The sequence below is a fragment of the Thamnophis elegans genome, chromosome 4, assembly GCF_009769535.1.
Source record: "Thamnophis elegans isolate rThaEle1 chromosome 4, rThaEle1.pri, whole genome shotgun sequence".
Classification (NCBI taxonomy): domain Eukaryota; kingdom Metazoa; phylum Chordata; class Lepidosauria; order Squamata; family Colubridae; genus Thamnophis; species Thamnophis elegans.
In genome coordinates, this window is record NC_045544.1 from 99465794 (window position 1) to 99488773 (window position 22980).

At 36.6% G+C, this 22980-nt stretch overlaps 1 protein-coding gene and 1 long non-coding RNA gene across 4 annotated transcripts in view; one reads left to right on the plus strand and one right to left on the minus strand.

Moving 5' to 3' along the window:
- BCL2L11 (BCL2 like 11) overlaps window positions 1-22443 on the minus strand; it is a 33513-nt gene extending 11070 nt beyond the window's left edge. Inside the window, exons 1-3 of one of the 3 annotated variants that reach the window (XM_032215650.1) lie at window positions 22240-22443; window positions 20390-20818; window positions 4819-4931 (exon numbers count right to left, since the gene is read on the minus strand). In XM_032215650.1, the coding sequence (XP_032071541.1) occupies window positions 4819-4931; window positions 20390-20795 (519 nt within the window). In that variant the 5' untranslated portion in view covers window positions 20796-20818; window positions 22240-22443. Of the gene's footprint in view, window positions 1-4818; window positions 4932-20389; window positions 20819-21734; window positions 22118-22239 lie in introns of those variants that run through there. The other 2 variants (XM_032215652.1, XM_032215651.1) reach the window with 2 other exon arrangements.
- On the plus strand, window positions 245-17273 carry LOC116507486. The gene is made up of 3 exons (XR_004255214.1): window positions 245-498; window positions 7617-7700; window positions 17006-17273. It is a non-coding gene; the product is annotated as an uncharacterized LOC116507486 (long non-coding RNA).
- Window positions 22444-22980: the final 537 nt, after the last annotated feature.

Sequence of the window (22980 nt, forward strand, 5' to 3'; positions counted from 1 at the left end):
GAGTCAGCATATTGCCCCCAACAATCTGGGTCCTCATTTTACCCACCTCGGAAGGATGGAAGGCTGAGTCAACCCTGAGCCGGTGAGATTTGAACCGCTGACCTGCTGATCTAGCAGTAGCCTGCAGTGCTGCATTTAACCACTGCGCCACCTTGGCTCTTATGTGTGCATATTCACACCAAATTTCATCAAAATCTGTGATGGTCGACCTGGGAGCCCCAGACCATTTTACATGGAATGACCTATAAGAAAGATGTACAAGGAAATAACAACAGACCAAGGTGTAATTCTAATGAAACTGTCAATGAAATCTAAATTCTGTCTGAGAAACACTTGTCTGTCATGAAAGTGTGAAATACTGTACAGCTATATTTGGAGAATACTGAGTGACATTAACTATACGTTTCTTGTATTATTGCAGTATCTCAAGAACAGTGCTGCTTTTGCCAAGATCATCACAACATGAACTTTACTGATGCTTTTGGAGATTCCAAGGAAGTATGTACTTGTTTCCTCAACTTAGTGGTTTCCTAAGGGGTTAATTTCTGCACACTTGTCACTTCCAAAAGCTTGATGTAATGCAAGTGTCTGCATCGGCACAACAGTGGAACGAAGAAATATCCAAATCAAAACAATCTGCAAGTTCAATCCAGGGAAGCAGGTGCATAGGAAACAAAAACAGACCTTGACAGCCACTTGCTCTTTCTGAGGTCTCCTGTGAATTTACTATTGTTATCAGTTGTAACATTTAGCTAGCTGAACATTCTACTCAAGTTTCCAGATATGAATGAGGAAACTAAAAATTGTCTAAACTCCAATTCACATATAAACTAAATGACTCATCATAACATTTCATTACAGAACACTCTTCTGCACGTTATTTTCGTGTATGACAAATCAGGTGTGTGATGCTTTGCCAGCTGAACAAGGCGGCTACATAGTCCAAAATAAAGGCGTTAAAAACTGGAAGGAGCTAAATATAAAACTTACTAAACAGCCAAAGAAGTTTAGCCAAAACAAATAGCTAATGGGAAGCAAAACAGTATTGAGGAAATATTTCTCAGGCTGAAAACAGCAGCCTGGAAAAAATTGGTACATGGCTGGGGCAAGTTTAACCAGTGATGCAAACAACATGGGCAATCAAAGGAGAGAAATGGCAGTGGGAAGCTTAATCCTTTCTTATCTCCTTCCCCCTGCTCTTTGGCTGTAGCTCCTCATGGCGAAGATTCAGCATCACAAGCCCATCACCACCTTTCCTATGCAAATGTCTCCTTCCCCCTTCTCATGCATTCACTTTGAATAGTCAACCTATAAATGCTATACAGACACTATAGGAAAACCAAAGAGGAATCTATCCAATGTTGCTATCACAATTTAATTTGTGTAACAATATGTGAACTTCTCAATATGAGAATTAAGTCTGTCAACCTAAAAGCCAAAGACCCATACCATATACAAGGACAGCAAGAGGACAGGATGAATGCCATAGAAATAGAAAAAAACATTTAAAGTATAGTGGGAAATGAACAGTTTATATGTAACATTTAAGACATACATATATTGCATACACAAAATTTCAGCAGAAGGATTCAAGCTGCAACTATTTGTAATTGGATACATTGAACTCCAAAAAAGGATCTACTTATGTATGACCAAAAGCAACACAGAGCTTCTATTTATCCAAAGTTGCCACATAAAATAGAAATTTTCCATATAGTGGCAGAATGCATGGAACTATAATATATTATTTGATTGTCATTATTTTTAAAACAATTAGAACCACCCGCAAACCCTTAATTACTACAAAATTATGATCCATAAGCTATTCCATTTACGAAACTCACCAAGAACCAGCAAGGAGCCTTAAAGTGACATGCAATGCATGCATCAATTGTCAAGATGCTATCTCTGTTTTGTCTCTGAAAGGCATTTATCATTTTATTGGTCAGAATTGCCATTTTCCTTCCTTAATTGTAATCCAGTTTGCTAATATTTCACAACTCAAGCATTTCCCATCATTTTACCTCCTTTACCAGTAAAGCATTTTGTGCTTAATTTCTTAATATAAAGCTGCTGTTAGCGCAAAAAAAGGTGCATCTTCCATTTCATATTTCCTTTGGTGCCTTGTCCCCTTCCCCAATACAGTTAAAGTTTATTAAAACTCAACTGTCATGTGAACAAACTTCTAGAACAATTTGTTTTATGCTTATTCTTCATCTATGGAACCCTGTTCAGAATTTTATACAGAAAAAGAGGGAATGGGTGCATTGCAAAATTGTGAGCTCAGTGTATCTCAGAATACATATTACCATTTTTAATTTAAAGTTCCTTCAGAGCTACATTTATTTTACATTGGTTTGAAGTTTCCATGTTCAGTATGTACCAGAAGAGATTTTGGCAATAAGGTACAATGCCTTGATGAGGAAAGGTGTTTTATTCCCGATTCCCATGACATTAAGTGTAGCCATTTTCGGAATACTACACTCACTTTTTAACACCCCCCCCCCCAAAAAAAAAAAACAGAAACAGATAGCATTTATCCTGCTAAATGCATAGTTTTCCATGTTACAATTACTGGTAACATTAATTGTAGTAGGATCTCACAATTCTTTTTTAATGGAACTAACAAGATGTAATGCACTACTTTTACTATTAATATTTAAACTACTTTATATCTAAAATATCTATTTGTATCTAAAATAACTAAGACCTCCAAGATCTCTTCCAACTCTGTTGTATAAGCTCCCAGGACAATTATGTCTATTATCAGTATTTCCACACGGGTCCCAACTGAATGCACTTTCAAGTTTCCCGCATAGGAATTTATTTCATTCATCAGATCGTGAATATAATTTATAAGTGCTTATGTGTAATACAGTAACCTTTGATTTTTTTTAATAGAAAGATTTCCTTGTTTCTCTCTTTCACTACAGATGCCAATGATTTACAAAACATCATACTATCTCATACAATATAGAATTAGCAATAACAGAAAACAGAATTGCACTGTGGGGTTCACTCCTTCAACACACGATGACTTCAATGGTTTAAAATAGAAATTAGGAGCATTGATTGATGATGACAAGGCCATCACGGCCATTAGCCATCTACACTCAATCCTAGAAAAAGCTATGAATTTGATCATTACAATAAAAAGAGTTGTGATTCCCTAGAAATCTTTCCATCTAAAAGAGAAAGAAAAATCCCTATAAGTTTTCCCTCATTAGTGGAAAAGTATCTAGGGGACCCTAAAAAAGCAGCACTAGGAAAGATTCAACATCCTCTCTCTAAGTTAGTTTGGTCCAATCTGCAAATTTCTGTAACTGCTTCAAATAAAATCAGGTTTTCAGTGCTTTTTGAAGAGAGTCTGTGTTTTAACATTTCAAAAATCCAAGAAAAGGGAGAAAGCTAAAACACTACCTCGTTATCCAAAAAGATGATATGCCATTTATCTTTTAAAAAAACATTTATTTTAAATCTGTTTTCATTGTCTCCAGACTGAACAGCTGCCCAGTTTCTCAGTTTTTAAACTGAACAAAGTTGAGTTTAAGGAAGCCAAGCTTGGTCCTAGGTTCTAAACTAGAACTTTCTCTTACTTTAGTTCAGCAGCCTGAACTGAATTCTACATGATCTCCTACACTTTCCATTCCCAGCAGGAACAAAAGTCAGTTCCTGTTGCTGAGCTAATCTTGGTATGGTCTTAGCATTAAATGACAGCTAAGTACAAGTAGTCCTTGACAAGTAATCCTTGATTTACTATCACAATCAGATTTCCACTGCTAAGCAAGACAGCTATTGAGTTTTGTCCCATTTTACAATCTTTTTTGCCACAGTTGTTAAGTGAATCAAGTGCAGTTATAGCAATAGCACTTAGACTTATATACTCCTTCACTGCTTTACAGCCCTCTCTAAGCGGTTTACACAGTCAGCATATTGCCTCCAACAATTTGGGTCTTCATTTTACCCACCTCAGAAGGATGGAAGGCTGAGTCAACCTTAAGCCTGGTGAGATTTGAACATGCCAGTTTCAAGCCCCAAAAGTTTGATCATATGATTATGGGGAACGCTGCAACAGTCATAATTGTGAAAAACGGTCGTAAGTTAACTTTTTTCAAATTGTCAATAAATGATTACAAATCAAGGACTACTTGTAAATGTCAAGCTAAGAATACTGGAGGATGAAAGTTAAATTAAATACTAATAATGCAGATCCTTATACTATTCTAAAAGAAACTGTGTAGGCAGGAATATATAACAATTGTGCAGTATGCAGATTCAAAATGTTCACCAGTTCACAGTTCAGTAAGTTATATCCATTATATATACTACTGGTTTGCATATACATCATTAATATATTACACAATGTAATTAAAATTAGTTGATACAGATTGTGTAGAAGGCATCCAACCAACTATCCAACCATCAATCTTTGCTGTAGTGATTTTCAGGCATCCCTATAAGACTGAAAGTAGTGTCTTTTTTCATTGTCTCCACTGAAGCCTAAACAGGACAAGGGTGTTTTAATTGGTAGAAGATGGGTGCTGAGCTTGCATGAGGTCTGGAGCACAGGCCTATTGTATAAGATGTGTGTGCTCCTTAAATTGCAAATACACTACAAATAACTAAGTGTGTTTTCAATATAAAAAGGCAAAGTATTCAAATATGTCATGTTTTAAATCAAATATAATTGAGTAACCAGTATTTTAGGAAATGTTGAAATACTTACATAACATTTGCTTTCCCCTTCCTTTGTTTAAGTAGAGCTACGTCACTGGAATAAGCAAAAAAATTTAGAAGCATAAAAATGTTGAAAGTTACCCTTCTTGGACAGTAGGAAGCATTAAATTCATCTCCAATGCGCCGTAATTCCTGTGCAATCCATATTTCTGGCTGCATATCCTCAGGTATTGGCCGTGACTGCCATCTGGAAGCTGTATCAAAACAACACATTTTTTTTAATATTTCCAAAAGGTTTTCCATATCCATTCCCCACAGTGCCCATGCACTCAGTGATTTTACTACTAATTTCTCTTAAAGCTATAATAATATTTTAATAAAAATACAGAGAGAAAACTACGTAATTATGCTAAAAATGTCATCATGGTATCTATGATTATTTTTTACATTAAAGCTACTGTATATGATCTAACTCTATTCCTTTATTAATTATTAACAGAAACTATTAAATTGTAATTTTTTTCACCTAAAGTAGCAGTAAATTGTGTAAAGCTATGTCTGTGGGATTTTAACATATTTTCACTCAGCCAGGATCAGACTCTTTTACAAACAATTCAAGAGTGCTCCAACAGCTACCTGGGAAATCAAACTGTAAAATACCAGTATTTTAGACCAAAATAGTATACAGATAGTCCTCGACTTAGGACCACAATTGAGCCTAAAATTCCTGTTGCTAAATGAGACAATTAAGTACATTTTGCCTCATTTTATGACCTTTCGTGCCACAATTGTTAAATGAATCACTGCAATTGGTAAATTAGTAACATGGTTTTTAAATGAATCTTGGCTATGCAAAAGGTAATCACATGATCCCAGGACATTGCAATCATCATAAATGAGTGTCAGTTGCCAACCATTTGAATTTTAATCATGTGAGCATGAGGATGCCACAACAATGTGTGAAAAATGATCGTAAGTCACTTTTTTCAGTGCTGTTGTAACTTTCAACGGTCACTGAATGAGCTAGTGCAAGTTGAGGACTACCTGTATAAAGAATCCCATACAATTAAAACAGAATAAAAATACCAGAGGATTATCTCCCCCAAATGATGAAATGAATCTACAACTTGGACTTTACATTCTGATGTCATGCTTATTTATATTCCAATTCCCTCACGAGTTAGTATTTACAGTAGCACTTCTATCTGCAATTTCTCTGATAATTTCCAAAGAGCACATATTAACTTTTATCTCTGAATTAAACATTAGGGGATTGTGATTTAATTTATGATTGTTCGCTGCCCATGGCCACTTGTTTGAAATAGGCAGCTATAGAAATAAATAAATATTGATGCCAGGCTCTGTAATCATGCAAAATCTGAGGTATAGTTTCTCATATAAGCCAGCATTGAAGAGATGCTGTTAAAGGGCTGCATATCACATTAATCCAAACACTAGCATGTACTAAACTTCATTCCTTGCATATAAACGACCAAGCTAGGATTTGCTATAGCTGCCTATTATTAGCAAAATATGAGATATTTCGAACCAGGTTTACAGCTGTTTTCCAAATTATGTTTAAATACACCCTTTTCAAAGGTCAAGAAGCATGCTGCTTTCTGCTGTCAAGTAAATTTACTTTAGAAGATGTCCAGAAGTTTCAGCTCAAGTGGTATATAGTCCTTAGCTTATGACCGTCGTTACTTGTTTCTTAACAACTATTCGAAGTAATGATAGCATCCAAAAGTCACTTGCAACCTAAATTTGAACTTAACAACTGCACCCATGGGCATATGATCGCAATATGATCGAATACTGATTTGAGCACTTGGCAACCAGCTTACATTTACAACTGATGCAGCATCCCATAGTCATGTGATCACAATTTGAGGAGGTTTTTTTGACTATTTGTAGCAAAAAAAATCCCCTGCCATTAATTAAGATGGATTCACACGTAGGACTATGATGATTCCACTCTCAACTGTAGTAAAGAGGTCAAAAAATCAGGACTGGTCATGTAGTGTTAGGATTACAACAATTGATGGAAATTCCAGTCCCAATTGAGGTTGCAAGTCAAGGATTATCTGTGAATCTGTACTTACAGATACACTGAATACATGTATTCAAAACAAAAAGGGAGGCAATATAGTCCTAAGTACCACTTGAGGCAATTCCTTTTTCTTTTTTTAAGATGTGTTGAGTGTCTATTTTAAGCTTGCAGGCTCAGGTAACTTATTCACAAATAGACGCTGAAGCAAACCATCAAAACTCATATACATGATTTGTTTTTTTTTCTTTACAAATCCATCAGAACTCATCTTTTCTATGAAGCGGTTGGCACAACACACTGATTCCTATGCCCAATTACTAACCAAGGCCAAGATGCATAACAAAATAATGTATATTTCTCCTCATATATTCTGCTTTATTTCCCCCTCCTTCCTGTTTCTCCAATAATATAGGGACCCTCTGTGGGTATTATTTAAATTTTAATAATAAATAAATAAATAAATAAATAAATATTACTCCACTAGTCATAGCCGACTTTACGGGGTGGAGGTCATTCCTGCTTCTTTAAGCCATTGAGCCAGGGCTATCTAAAGATGTTTACGCCAGCATGTGACTAGCATGACATCACATTGCAGCACAAATTGTACAGCAAAACATGGAACGTTGTTACTCCAATAACATAGTAGTTGCAAATTCCTCAGAGTGCAGAATGTGAAAGGAGAAAAAATTGACATAATTTAAAAACTGGATTAGAACTAGGTTGCCCCTAGGTTCATACATCACACTAACTGTGGTCCTTTTTTTGGCTCAATACAAGTTATCCTTGTTCAGCAACTGCAATTGGTTTGTGATTCAATCATTAAGCAAAGCATTCATTAAGTGAAAAATCACATGATTTTTCTTTACTTTAGTTTTCCTTTGCTTTGCAGTGTTGGAAACATACAACTCGTAAATAGCTGGGAGAGTCCAAATGGCGGAGAAGGTTTCCAGAACTTGACTCATGAGGAAGCCAGGTAAAAGGGAAATCTTACAGCTCTTTCTTCTGCCCTTTGGAATGCGCAACCCAGGGCTGGGATAATTAGCAAGGAGAGAATTAATATCTATATACATTAACTGGAGGGGAAAAGATTACCTCGGGATAAGCTGATACAGAATGTGGAATAGACATTGAAATAAATGTGGTAGCTTTCTTGAAACTGCAAAACACCAGTCACTTAAGAGGCAAACAAAAACCTTTAGCATGAAACTGATTAAGAGTCCTATTAGTGTTAGACACAGCCTCAATTGGCTTGAAGGTTGTCATCAATTAATTAAGACCACAGAACTGAGTTTGTTAACCTGTGTGGTTAGCACTTTTTAGGGATGTGCTGGAGCACAGAGGAAAGCAGCTCAGGAATAGACAGCCTCTTTAGGCAATCTCAGCTCTGTGGAGGGTGAGGAGAAAAAAACGGGGTCACAGGTACAAGACACGGATACATGTGACTGAGTGATGCTGCAAAGGCTATAAATGCAGGCACTGATCACAAAGATAATGGCTGCTGTCTGAAGCAGTCCCTAAATGAGCATTAGCTGTTCAAGAATCCAGCTACCATTATTTGTAAATTATGTTTTATGCCTGTTGTTTAGTTATTAAGCTATGTCTTTGTGACTCCATGGACCAATGGACCACAACACACTAGGTGTCCACTATCTCCTGGAGTTTGCCCCAAATGTTTCATGGGTACTGTATTTCAATCTAGTCAATGGTGTACACCATATCTAAATAACCTAAGATGTACAAGAGGCAATTTTAATTGTTTTGAGATGCATGCATGTTTTTACTAGACATCTGAAAAACAGCAAGGGCATCTCCGAATGAAAGTATGTACTTTTAATTCTATCATAGCAGAAGACTTTTATCATTTACATTTGTAGGAAGAGTTCCACACATGAAGCTTTTAGATACTGTATATACTCAAGTATAAGCCTAGTTTTTCAGCCCACTTTTGGGGCTGAAAAAAGCCGCCTCGGCTTATACTCGAGTCAGTGAAAAATTTGCCCGAAATGTAGGAGAAAAAGGGGCGGGGCCATGCCGCTGGGTGACGCTCGTGAATGGCCCAGCGCCCCTGAGTTTCCCCTCCCTCTGTGTCAGTTTGCCGCGCAGCGTGCACCGCACCATCCCCCCTCCTCACGTTCTAATGTAATGCAGGGCTATCTTACGATTCCCCTTCCTCCCCCTCCTGCCGCTCTGCAGCGATGTCCCACCTCCTCCTTGTTATGGCAATCAGCCACATAGCGATGTCCCACCTCCTCTGGTACAGTGATCCAATGATAGGAATCACTGTGCCGTGTGTCATAGGAGGCGGGACATCATCATCACAGTGGGACATCAGCATCATGAGGTGAGTGAAGTATTTCATTAAATACACCGGTATTGTGTGATAATAATTTGTTATGCAGAGCAAATTTTTACAATGGCTACTGTATATTTAATGGGCACAGGCAGGCTGTATATGTTATTCAATGGGCAATGGCATTATTGGTATCTATTTTTATTTTTGAAATTTATCGGTAGCTGCTGCATTTCCCACCCTAGGCTTATACTCGAGTCAATAACTTTTCCAGTTTTTTGTGGTAAAATTAGGTGCCTCGGCTTATATTCGGGTCGGCCTATACTCGAGTATATACGGTATTTTTGATGTAGGTATATAAAGGTTTATAGCTTGCTTAGGACAAAAACACTGCTTGGTATCTGTTTGTCATTAGATATGAAGAGGAAGAAAAATACTGCCTGGCAATTACAAGCATGTATTAATGTAGGAGTACTGATAACATTATCATGAATCTGCAGTGTCCATAACAAATCTCAAAATGATACTTGTGTCATAATGCAATTTCATAATCTGTATCATAACCTCTGATGCAGCTACAATCTTGTCATTTGCTCCTATGCGTTTGAACTCTTTAGTTCTATGATTCTGGTCTAACGTCTTCCGCCAACAAAAATGAATAGAGAATATAAGCAATAATTACAGCTCTTTTTATACAAATTATCCCACAAACTTGGCATTAAAAACTTTAAAAGGCTCATAAGGGAATAACCATAACTCTCAATCTCACAACAATCACTCGCAGAGCAGTGAAAATGTTAAGCAAATGTGCCTGGCTCCAAACTGGGTGGAAAATTTATTTCAGAGCCAAACTAACATTTCATTGGTCTACAAATGTATTGTTTTCACATTATAGTTGAGAAAGACTATTATCAGGTTTCAAAATAAAAGTTTATATCAGGCTCAATTTTAGTGAGTTGCTTAGTAAGCTGAAATTCATTCAACATTCTTCTTGCAATACTGATTGACTCAATTTTTCAATCATTTTAAAGAAGAACTAGTTTAATTCATCATATCTGAGGAGAGGCTTTCTACAATTATATTACAATGCCATTTTTCCTGCCGAAAATTAAACTACTTGACTCTAATTTGATTATCATACCTGTGCATGTAATTGTATACTAAGAGTACCATCATAGAAATCAAAATAGTTCTCAAAATGTTCAACAGTGGAGAAATGGAAAGGACAAAGCAAAGTAGTATTCAGCAGTGTTTGCAGGATTAGGCTGTTTTTGATGTAATGAAAAAACCAGCATCGGTGCTGCAAGCTCTGCTTGTTTTGTCCATTCATGCAATATAACAACATATGTAGAAAGGGGTGGAGCTTGCATTGCAACAACACAATGTGACATTTTTGGGGTCTGATTCTTTTTGCCTCTCCTGTGGGACACCTGTGGAATACTTGTATTTCTTGAATTACTTCAGAGTATTCTTTTCCAAGTTCTGAATGTATTCAGTTACACTAGCCAAACAAATACGTTATTTATGAATGAAGAGATGTTGGCTGAGCCATTCAAGATCATATTGAAACAAACAACATCATTAGTAGACTTTTGGATGAAAGTGCACAGAGAATAGAACTTTAAGTGAAAGGACACTGAAGATCTTAATAGCTTTTGTTTCAGCACGTAAAATAGCCAAACTTGCATAAAAACCAAACCGGTGTTATTGAAACAGGTTGAATGTTATGCAAACTTTTAAAGATTTTCTTTAAACAAAAACACTCCAGACATTGACAAAATATACCAACATGTGCAAACTCTTACTTCCCACTATGCTGCTTAACCAATGGATAATGGAGGGGAAAGCATTAATGATGCTTTATTTCAGTATACACTTTATTTCCCCTCTCCTTTTTTAATGAAACCATCATAGGGTTACTTCATTAAAAATAATTCTATTTGCTGTTCTGTTACTCACATATGAATTAATGAAACATAAAAATGATTCTTCCCAAATCTAATCCAAATATATCAGATCTACTAGTACATTCCCTGGTAGTACAGAGCTACGTATAAGAAAATCCCAAACTATAAAATGCCACTCAAGCAAGTTCCAACAGCAATGTAGTATTCAAGTTACGTACGTGACATCTAGTGCCAGCCAAAATATTTTGATGCCTGAGGCAGAAAATTGGCAAAGTAGAAATTAGAGCAAAATCAAATCTTAACAGCAACCTTGGCCAAAAATAATACTACTATTTCTGCCAATGGGAATGTGTATAGTAATAGGTGCCTCAGCAGTCTGAGAAATAGAGTATAGCTTCAAAAAATTTCATCCCATTATCTGTTTATAAGCAACTCAGAGATTTCTGGTTGAAATCAAACTAACTAGACCAAGAAAATAGTATCACTTTGTATTTATTAACATGGCATCTAATTTAAGTGGTAGAAAGGACTCTTCAAAAGGAACAATAAATTTAAAATTAAATTAAAAAATGTTATACTATGCAGTGTTAAAATATAAGAACAATGCAGGTTGTTTCATTAGATTTGGGCAAAAACTAACCAGTGAAGCTCTTCATTAGAAAAAAAAGGCAATGATTTACACTGTCCTCAATTATATATGAGATTTCTGGATATTACACAGAAATCAAACTATACCAAGAACCTGGAGTATCAGAGATTGAGAGCCACCTGTTTCAGCTTTGTATGTCACTTAACAAGATGTTAGTTTCACATAATCAGACAAAAGCAGAAGTGTTCAACTAGCTACCAAAATCTTATAAACATATAATGGGACCTATGGGACTACAAAGGTATAAAAAAGCCTTAATTGATTCTAAATGACAGTTTCTGTAAGTCAAGAAATTAATATAAATGTTTCATGTGGTTAACCATGAAATCAATCTGAGGTTTTCATAAAGGACTTTCTGTGGGGCTGCAAGATCAAAAAGATTAGGAGTGTCAAGTCATTTAGTTATGCAAAATAGAAATATATTTTCAAGTCATAATATCCATTCAAAATATTGAAGCTACATTTAAACAATGGATATGATGTCAATGCAATCATTACTGTAAAGATGTCCATCGTGCACTACAATGTATCCCTGTTCTATTATATACATATTCTTGCTAGTTCTCAGGATAACCATAATTTTAAAAAAGTTTGAATATGTGTACATCACTACCCTCATAAAGATTGTCATCATAATAAATGTTTTAGTAAAATTCTGGTTAATTTTAATAAATGTTGCTTTGGCAATATTTAAACATCTATTTAACATACCGTTCTGCCAACCATAATTAACTTAAAGGGGTTATTTCTAGCTTATCTTCTCTATTGCAATAATCCCTTCCTGATCTGCCAATCTCTAAATCACAGGGTATCTTGAATTAAAAACATTTGCACTGTAAAATACATAAACCTGTGTCAAGTGAGGAATTTCCTGGAAAGATCAGTAAATGGTCCTTGAAATACTTCTGAAATACTTCCAGTCTCATGCAACAGAAATGCAGAAGATAATACATAACCATCTCATTTGCATACTATTAAAAATTACAATCATTACAAAAATTAGAATTGGAATTTACACCCTGTCAGCAATTTAGGAGACTCATGAGCATTTATATTTTATTTTGAAAGTAGCTTAAGATTTCATTGATATAGTGACACTAATATAGTGGAAAAGAAATGAAAATCCTACATATGAGATCTTTTTTTTTTAAGTGTTGTTTTCTCCCACCCTCAACAAAAACCCCAAAACTGCTGCTGCTGCGGAGAAACACAGGTGTTCAACACACACACGGCATTGCTACTACAAGCTCAGAAAACCCAATAGGAAAGCAGTAAAACCTATTTGTGCTAAACTTATAAAAAAAAATTAAACAGTTTATCCATTATAACCAATCTCTCAATTTATTTGTAACAAATAATACAAATACATAGTTCTCAATCCGATTAAGAACATAACAAGAATGAATGGATCAGGTATGCAAGTAACTTGGAGAAAAGAGAGGGCAGGAATCTTTCAACATTCTTAGCATAATGAATTGCTATACACATATGGGCAACAGTCACATTAATAAGAGGCAACATACTGAACAGCTGCTGGAATCTGATGCCACAGTAATCTGAGAAATGGAGCTGAACTCTTCATGCTTTGAGAATGAATTGCATACTTGCTTTTACCAACCCTTACAGGTTATTTACATCACTTTAATCTCATAAACATACTTCAATCAAAATATAGGGGACATAAAAAGCAGTTTTTACAATATTCACAAAATATTAATAATATTTAATAAATTTCGCTTTAAAGTTCCTATCAGGAAACAGATTCTTTTATTCAACCAAATAACACTCTAAGAGCCAAAAATATGGTGGAGTGATTTAGAAACACAGGAAACTAAATGTAAAAATTACTTTAAACACATTTGACTCATTTCAAAGATAGCATGAAAAGCATAGAATCAATATGAAACTAGCCTACTATTCTAGAAAGCCCAATATACCATATAGGACTAAGAGATAAAATTCTTAGAATATATCCACATCATAAAGTAGTCTGTTTGAACAATATTGTGAATGAATCAATGTCTTAAAAAACAAAATGCTCATACAACAGCTTCCCTGGCCTTCACCTGCTCTGAATTTTTTTTAACTTATATTCTCCTCATAAATGTTACACTGATTCTGAAAATATACATGATATTTTGAAACACCAAGAAATGGTACTAAAAGCTCATGTTTTCTCATCAGAGTATAGGAATTAGCATCTTTTAGAGCACTACTGTATAGAAAGCAAATTCTTTATCACAAATATAATGATAATGCAAAGAAATAAAAATTATAACCAGTATTATTTATTCAAATATTGTTCTTTTGTTTCTTTGCAAGGATTCTTTTATTACAGGTATGAGCCACATGTACTTCATTTCACATTAAACTATATACTACTAAAACTCTACTAAATGTAACTTTTAATTGGGTGAAACTGTACACCACACAATTTTAAGCTGCTATCTCAAATGGTCTAACTTACAGAAAGTGCTCAAAATCCAGGACCCATAATTCCCATGCAATGGAAATTTGGCAAATTGTATTAAGCATTTTATGACATAATTAAAAATAATATATTTCCTGTAGTCAACTCCTGAAGTTTGACTGTGCTATACAATTCAGCATGGGCTATTTTTAAGACAGATGTATCTCTAAATATCCCTCTAAACTTTTATGAATTTCACAGATACATTACAAGTTCTGCCACTGTTGAAGGCATTGAGGAATCTGGTAAGGAAATATCTCTGGAACGATGACCCAAGGGTCACAGATTGTCTAGTAATCATATAAAAGCATTGGGTGTATTAAACGCTTCAACTATTCAAACAGTGAATGTTGGCTGGAATGTTTGAAGTGTTTTACTATGTAACACTGTTGCTGTAGAAATAATTAATTATTATACTGAATTTAAAAATGACACTGTACAAAAAAGCATAATTATGAGATTTCCATAACCAAGCACAAATGCTAGATATAACTATTTACTTTTTGTTCACTTCTAAGTTATTATTAAGCATCTAAATCAAATACAATGAGAGTCATTTCAAAAACTTGAGAAACCGGAGCATCATCTTCTTTTCAGGGTGAAAATCCTAGTAAGAATCTAATTATATTGTTTTGCAAGTCAATTAGTCAAAGTAGATCAACTGAGATAAACAGGTAAAATAAATCACCCACGTTTTCCTTTATCCCTTCTCATTTTTCACCTCTACAAAACAATTTAAGAAACTGAGAGTTGGCGCAAAGGTTCTTCAGCTAATATCCACAAAACAAGTACGTTTGTGCTTCCAATTGTCAACACAGACTGGATTGGAGTCAGAAGGACCTCTAGTGAATTTCAGGAAGTGTAGCAACAGCAACCCGGGAAAGAAAAAGGAAAACCCTGCCATGACTTTCCTTATGCAAGACATAATCCATTAAACCAGAAGCAGTTACTTCTAACTGCAAAAATGGTATTTTTTAATACAAGCAGAACTATGAGGGGAAAAATATGACAAAAGGATTATCTATAATGCAAAAATCATTTATGTGTAACTTTTTCACCAACTTGAAATCTATGCCAATACTTTGGCCATTGATCAAGGGTCTTACACAGAACTGAATGCTGAGTAAATATATTAAAAATATTGTATCTTTCATGTTTTTCACAGCACTTGTATAATAAAAAGTTTAGTGCCAATTTTTTGAAGAATATTATCTGTATTCACCAGATATTATTTAGGCAATCTACAGAAATAAGTGCATGTAAATAGCGTCCATCTCATAGCTGTTTTTTTTTAAAAAAAAAACAAGTTATCTTTCCCCTTGTTCATCATATACGAAGTATTGGATATAATTTGACATAAACAGTATGTTATCTTGATGTGAAAATTGTTCCTTCTGTGAAAGTAGGCATTCTTTTTAGGGTTAGGGTTTGCAATAATCTCAGAAAACAAATCAGCCGGGCAGCAATATAGAACACAAACTTCCTTTTTTGTCTCAAGTTAATTTACACCTTCAGCATAATTGTGTAGTTTTTTATTCTTTCTTGTGTCATTTCAAATGACTTTTCAATATTCAATTGACTCATAATATATTTGTATCTCAATTAGTATCATTATTGCAAAGCATTATTTCCTATTGAAAATAGGAAAGCAATGTGTTTTAAAAGAATTCAAACACAAGATCAGTTTTACCTGAAATATGAAGAAAAGATTATTTAAGCTGCACAATGCAAATAAACCTCCCCCTTCATCATTTTAAACCCAGATAAAACTTTGCCTGAAGTTGCAAGAAAAAGATGATATTCAGAACTTTTTTTTTAAAAAATGACATAAGAATAAATGTTTTATTTAAACTCATCATAAATGAACGTGATTAAAATTCATAATCCCTGTTACTTAAGTAAAAGAAGATGTGCACTTAACTTGGCTAGTTAAGTCTAAATGGTTTATTGTGCATAATTTTTCATACATAGGTAACAAATAATAAATTGTGTTTAAGGTAATCACAAGTCATTTGTTGGAGGTTTTCTGCAATATTTTAGCACAGATAACTTTTAAAAAACTTTACATTAAAGCAACAAAAAATCAAGTTGTAGATTTAAAGGCAAAAATAAATCCTAAGAACTGGCTCTGAGTAATAAAACTACATATAAAAGCTAGGACAAGAGCAAATCTGTCATTTTGTAGTTCTAAACTATCTCCTTTGAGGGTTTTAAAAACCACACTGTAAGACTTGACAATCTTCACAAATCATATGGCAAGTTTGCACGGCTTATAGTAATCATTAGTTTGAAATTATTTAGTTATTTTTTGAATTTCATAAAAAGATGCAATTCTTTTTCACTTAATGTTTTGAAAACTCATTTGCCCATATTCATTTTTAAAGAAATTTGTAAACTAAAACATCCCTTTAAAGAATAATTGTTGATTGCCAGGATCCATCCAGACTATGTCCCATATAAGTCTTACATAGTCTATAAATGTTTATTGATAGAAAGCCATTTTCTTAGTCTGTTGAACTTTAACAAACACTATTTTTTGTTCTCCTACACTATTACTACAATATCTGCAGAAGCTGGGCTTGACATCACAGAAGTCCTTATATCTCCCAAATAGTTCTCTGAAACTATGTTTATGTTCTGTTCTAGTGCAGTAACTTAAATTTATCAAGAATATAAAACTCTTCAACTTAGAAAATAAACTCTTACATCTTTAAAAATCCTACGCGTACTATCTACAGCATACATCCTAATGAACTTTACAACCCTAGCATATGTAAAATGTGTTAAGATGATTTTTCATTAAACAAAATCTGAGCCCATCTGTACAGTACAATCATAGGACAATTGAGTTCAAAAAGTCCCTAATGTCGTGGAAAACCAATTAGACCATCCATGAGAGTGGTTCATCCAGGGATGAAGAATCCACAACATCATAAGTAAACTACTTCTTTATTCCTGGCAGGGTCCAGGAATCAACTGAGTGCTGATTGATCAACTGAGAAAAGAACTGACAGACTGGCTTGTCACGTGAAGCAGACAAAGTACTGGAGAAACTGACCCAAAATCACCCAGATAGCTTTCACATCTAAGGCTGAACCAGAACTCACAGCTGCCTGATTTCTAACCTGGTGCCTTAACCCCCAGACGAAACTAGCTCTCCAAAGTAATTATTCTACATTTATATTATTTCACCATCAGAAAGCTTTTTCCTTATATTAAAATAAAGCTACCATGTTTTCCCGAAAATAAGACAAGGTCTTATTCCCCCCCAAAAAATAAGTGCTTGGCCTTATTTTCAGGAAGGTCTTATTATTTTTAAGGTGCAGGAGGCGGCGAGCGTAGTCACCCCATGGCTTCTGCTATGTTGCAATATTTTCAGGGAGGGCTTATTTTGGGGGGAGGATTTTAGCACATGCGTTCAAAAGCCCGATTGGGCTTATTATGTGGGGAGATCTTATTTTCGGAGAAACAGGGTAAGTATCTACAATTTATGCCCATTACTTCTGGATCCAGTTTCTGTAGGAATGAAAATTCATTCCTGACCAGGTTCTATATGGTACCTTTTTATGTACCTGAACAAAACTGAAGAATAGCTGTATCGTTTAAGCAACAAAGAAGATAATATAGCATCGATTATAGCTGCTTTAAAATTGGATTTTTCTCCTTAAGAGGCTGGATAAATCTATCTTCTACATTAACATTTAATATATTTTCATTTAATAGCAGAATTTAAGATGATACATTATATTTTCTTCTGTTACTTTCACATATTATATAAAGTACCAACTACCTAGGAACAAGGCAACAAATGAAATAAAACAATCATTTCTAGTAGAACCACTGGCTTAACCAATTCAATACAAGCAGGCTGCTTAAAATACTCAGTAATGTACATATTTGACCTCCAATAACATGCAATGCCCCTTTTCTACTTGTTAACTTCATTCTTTACTACTGTTGCCATCTCTCCCCAAACAAAGCTCCTCTGTTTTAACAGCTGTAGGCAGAAATTCAGTAAGTGTAATTTTCCCCATTACTGCACTTACTCACCAGAAAAAGCAATATTTTAAAAATGCTACAATACCTCTATAATTAAAGGTAACAACTGCTTGCACTATTTATCAGAAATAGAAAAAAAATCACTCATTTTATAGTTTACATATTGTGTGTGTATGTGTATATATACACACACACACACACACATATCACCATCTACCACCTAATCAATAGGCTTTACAATTTCCTGAGATGCATTCAATATTCTATTCTTTCAGCTATGCCAGGCAAATTAAGCCCCAGCAGAATCTATTTTAAAAACCAAGGGATTTTTTTTTCCTCTCTAGATTCTGATTGGTGGAATTTTCAGGAAGTACCTTCAGTTTCCATGGTAAAAAGTAGAAGGTAAACATGCCTGCAATATAAGGCTAAGATGCCTAAGCCACTTTAAAAAGGATATATGCTCTTGGGAGTATACTGGCTTAAGTGCATATCTGTGCAAAGTAGCTTCTCTTACTCCTAGTTTAGTGCTATATAAACACTGCACTCAAAGCAGGAAATCAGCTATGCTGAACCACAGGGAATAGGATGCACTACAACACCTCATGCATATATACCCCAAATGGGAATCAAGTAGGAACATACTTGAATCAATTTGCAAAACACCTAATTAGTGTTATCCTTTTAATTTTTCATTAGACAAGACCTCTTCTTAAAAGACTATTGGACTGGACCATCAAACAAACATGCTCTTTTTCCTAGAAGCATTTGTGTGCCTTATGGGAGGTTATTACATGACATAAAGATACTTAGCAAACAAAATTAAACATTTTCATTTTCAAAAAATATATATAACCAATTTATTTATTTCAAAGGGAGGGGAAGATTGGGGCAGTTTAAAGCAATAATGGTTCAGCATCCCAGTCAGGAACTGTATATAGTTATCTGAAAGCACACATCCACCATTTTTTCAGGAAAAAGAAATAGAGCTCTTGATCACTGCATTCTTAAACAAAATCTTCATTATAATAAAAGAAAATTTAAAACTCAGTTACTCCACATGCCTCTACTCAAATTATTCAAAAATGTTTCAAAAACCAATTATTCACTCAGAAGCCAAATAAAGTCCATTTTAACTAGCAAAAATCCATTGGATAAGTATGGAGGAAAGTGGAATGAGTAAAATTCAAAATCTCTACATGGAATAAGGCAGATATATCCTTCTATGTTTCTAAATGATGCAAAGAAAGGACCAAGAAGCTCACTGGACATTTTGATTATAATCCTCATCATGAGCCAAACTATAGGGACTATAAACACATTGCTTCCCATTTCTTCTAGTTTTCAGTAAGGGAATGAATAGGCACAGCAGGCCTACTCTGGATAATAGCATTGACACTCAATGCTATATGCCCTAAGTTGGAAGTGCTTTTTGGCATCAATGGAAACTCCCATCCTGGGGATAATAACTGTGAGACTGTGATCTTCACTTGTAATAAATAAATAAAGATTTAAAATCAACTTCTCAGTGTACTATGGTCCCAATGTTGGATATTGGATAGCCATTTGTCTGAAAGGTATAAGGTTTCCTGCCTAGGCAGGGGGTTGGACTAGAAGACCCCCAAGGTCCCTTCCAACTCTGCTATTGTATTGTAATCCTTGACCATTATCTCCATTCTACTATGTCATTTTCAAACACATACACTGCAAATGACATTTACACGCAGTAATACAATTTAGATCTTACTTCTTCCAAAGCCACAAACATTTAAAACACTTTCCAAACAAAAGGACACTATTATATTTTCAACAAGCTATAAATCAAATTCTGATTTATTTAGATTTTCTCTTTTTTTCTATATCACAAAAAGTTATCCTTATGAAATGTTATCTTTATTTTCATTCTAATTACTTTCATTTTGTCAAAACATTTCATTTTACCTGGTGAGCTTTACAAAGAACTCCATAAATTAGTCAGTACTCTTATCCTTAGTCATCATTATGAGGGTTCACTGCAAAATTTTCAAATGCTAGCATTTATTACATTTGTATCCACCTTCCCTTCAAAAAGCTTCATTTTTTATTTGCCCTATTTTTATGTCTACAAAGCTTAAACTGAAAGAAAATGATGAAATCAGGATCACCCAATGAGCTTGAAAGCTGGGTAGGGATTTGAACCTGGATCTCCTCTATCCAACATTTTAATCAGTGTAGCTCACCTTGAACTGGAATTCTAGTACTACATAAGACAAATTATTTCTTAGACCCAAGTTCCAAACCACAAACACAGCTTCAAAGGGGAGAAGGAAGTGTTGACTGTATTTCAAAGATGAGTGTAAAAGTTTCTTACCATGCTCTTGCTTACCCATTGCGCTTAGATAATGATTGATAGCTTGACACGGAGGACTTGGAGTCTGTGTTGCTTTGTCACAATTCATAGGGGCAGGACTCCTGTCGATGTCAAAAGAGAAATACCCACTGGAGGATCTGGACAGCAGTGGGGATCTTCTTACAAACATGAATAACGGGGATCTGGTAGCAAATGGACTGGGACTGGAGGGTGGTGCCAGTGGTCCCTGAGGGCTACCGGGTGATGAGCTGTCCCGTTCACCCAAATGATTACCTTGATATTCAGTTTGTAAGGAGGTAGGGGCCCCAGGCCGAAGGTGATGAGGCTGAGCTGGCCTTTCAGCAGGCTGCAATTGTTCACCTTCTCTCTCACATTCAGAATTTAAATCAGAAGATTGTTTTGCCATTTGGTCTTTCTTTTTCCCCAACCCTGGAAGAAGAAGAGAAAAAAAGGGGGGAGAAGAGAAAAACATCTCAAATTATACAAAGTTCATTCAAACTTGATAACAGTGATGATAACTTGCAATAGATAGAAATCACTATCAATATATTAGCAATGCAAATTCCATGACATTTTACATTCACCACAGGATTTCAAATCTATTAATTAGCCTTCCTTCCTTATCAAACTTTAAAAATAAAAGACTAGTAATGGATAAAGGTGTTTTTGCTATATCCAATCCAATATCTCTCAGGGGGTAAAAAGGCTTGTTGAAAAGAAAAGAAAATAGTAACAAAAGTTTTGTAAAACAAAACCTGGGGGCCAACTAAGCAATATTCCATGGTCTGATCTTTTGAGAGGGGAGGGCAAAGGAGTCAACTGACTTTTGTTGTTTTGTTTTTAAAAAAGGAGGTGATGGTGAAATATTTAAACTCAGGATCCGCACCCTCCAGCCCTCCAAGTTCTATACAGGAGGATCAGAAACAGTGTTGAAATGTTAGAAGTAGATGCGGTGATTGTGCAGGACGGGGAAGTCGGCCAGGCTCTCGCTCCATTGTTCTATCGAATATGCTGATCACAGCAAGTCTGGAAGGTTTGGCAAGAGCAATCAGTTGTAAAAGTGCGTCACAATAGTTTGTACACTGCAAAGTGCTCCTCCGTTCACTCCACCTCCCCTCATCCTTCCACGGCTACGATCAAATCCTTCTCTTTACTACACGCGGGGAGGGGGGGAAACGTCTCACTTGGCACCTTTAGAAAATCCACTCTTTAATGAGTTGTTGTTAAGCGGGCGACGAAATCAAGAGCAAAAAAGGCACAAGCGAGAAACGACAGGTCACCCCAGTCGCAAGGCAAAGGGTCGCAGGCTGCCTGCTTCCCACCCACCTACCGCGCTCCAACTCACCTTTTTGTTTACTTTCGTTCAAACGCCCGTGTCCCGCGATTGGACTCGGCGCTCACGCAAGCAACAACAACAACAGGTTGTAGAAAAGGCCGGCGCAAGCCAAGCATCCACCACCAAGTTGGGGAACCATCGCAAGCAAGGGACAAAAAAGGTGATGGTGAGGGAAGGGGCGAGTGGGGGGTGCGGGGGAAATAGCCCCGCGCCGAGACTTGGAAAGAAATCCACGATCAAGTCACCCCATTCGCCTCGGGAAAGCCCCTCCCTCGCTGCTGAACGACACCGGAGGGAGAGCTGCGGTCGGGGCCGCGAGAGACAGGTCGCTTCCCACCGAAAACCCAACAAAGGGAGCGCGAGTGCAAGGCAGGAGAATAACAGAGCCAGAAAGAGACACGCAAAGGAGGAGGGGACAGCCAGAGGAGAGGGTGGAGACACCAAGATACCCCCGGCCCCCAATCCCGCCCCCCGCGTCCGTCCCCCCCCCCCCCCACCCGCCGGCCGTACTTACGCGTCAGGGTTTCTGAATCATCACAGAGGCAAGAGCCGGACTCTTCTTTCCCGGGCGCCCAGAGCGACTGGCGAGCAACACGCTCGCGCGCCTTTCGGAGATTGCTGGCGTCTGGCCGCGCGGACCGAACAGCAGCCAACCGAGCGACGGCAAGATCCCCGCGCTCTGCCTCTCCGGGGGAAAGGGAGAGAAAGCCCTCCCCGTCGCCAATAAAAAATAAGGCAGCAGGGCCAATCCGGGCGCGTTAGAGGCGGCCTGGCTCCGCCCACAGCGCGAGGGCACTGTTTACATTTATATGCTTGAGGGGGGGGGGGAGGCACACACATACACACACGCGCGGCCTGCCACAACCCCTGCGCTGCGCCGCGGCCCGCCCTGCTCCTTCCCTCCTTATGTCCTCAGGAGCTTCCTGAAGCCGCTGCGGTGACGACGGCAGTCGCGCTCGAGAAAGGTTGCTGACTTGCAGCAGCCACGCTGAGCTCTGCCTCGCATTCTCTATGGACGCCCACCTTCCAGTTCCCTTCTTAAAACGTGCCAGCAACAACGAAGAAGAATCCGAGAGCCTGACAACTGGCAACCCGTTTCTGTAGAGAAAAACGTTTTCCCTTGACAAAAGCAGAGAGGCAGCCGCACCGCGATATTTGTTACTCCCTCCACAACAAGCTTCGTATATACAAAAAATAAACCACCAGACTCCACCTCCTCCCTGGTTTAGAAGCTTTACACCCCAAGATGATTCAT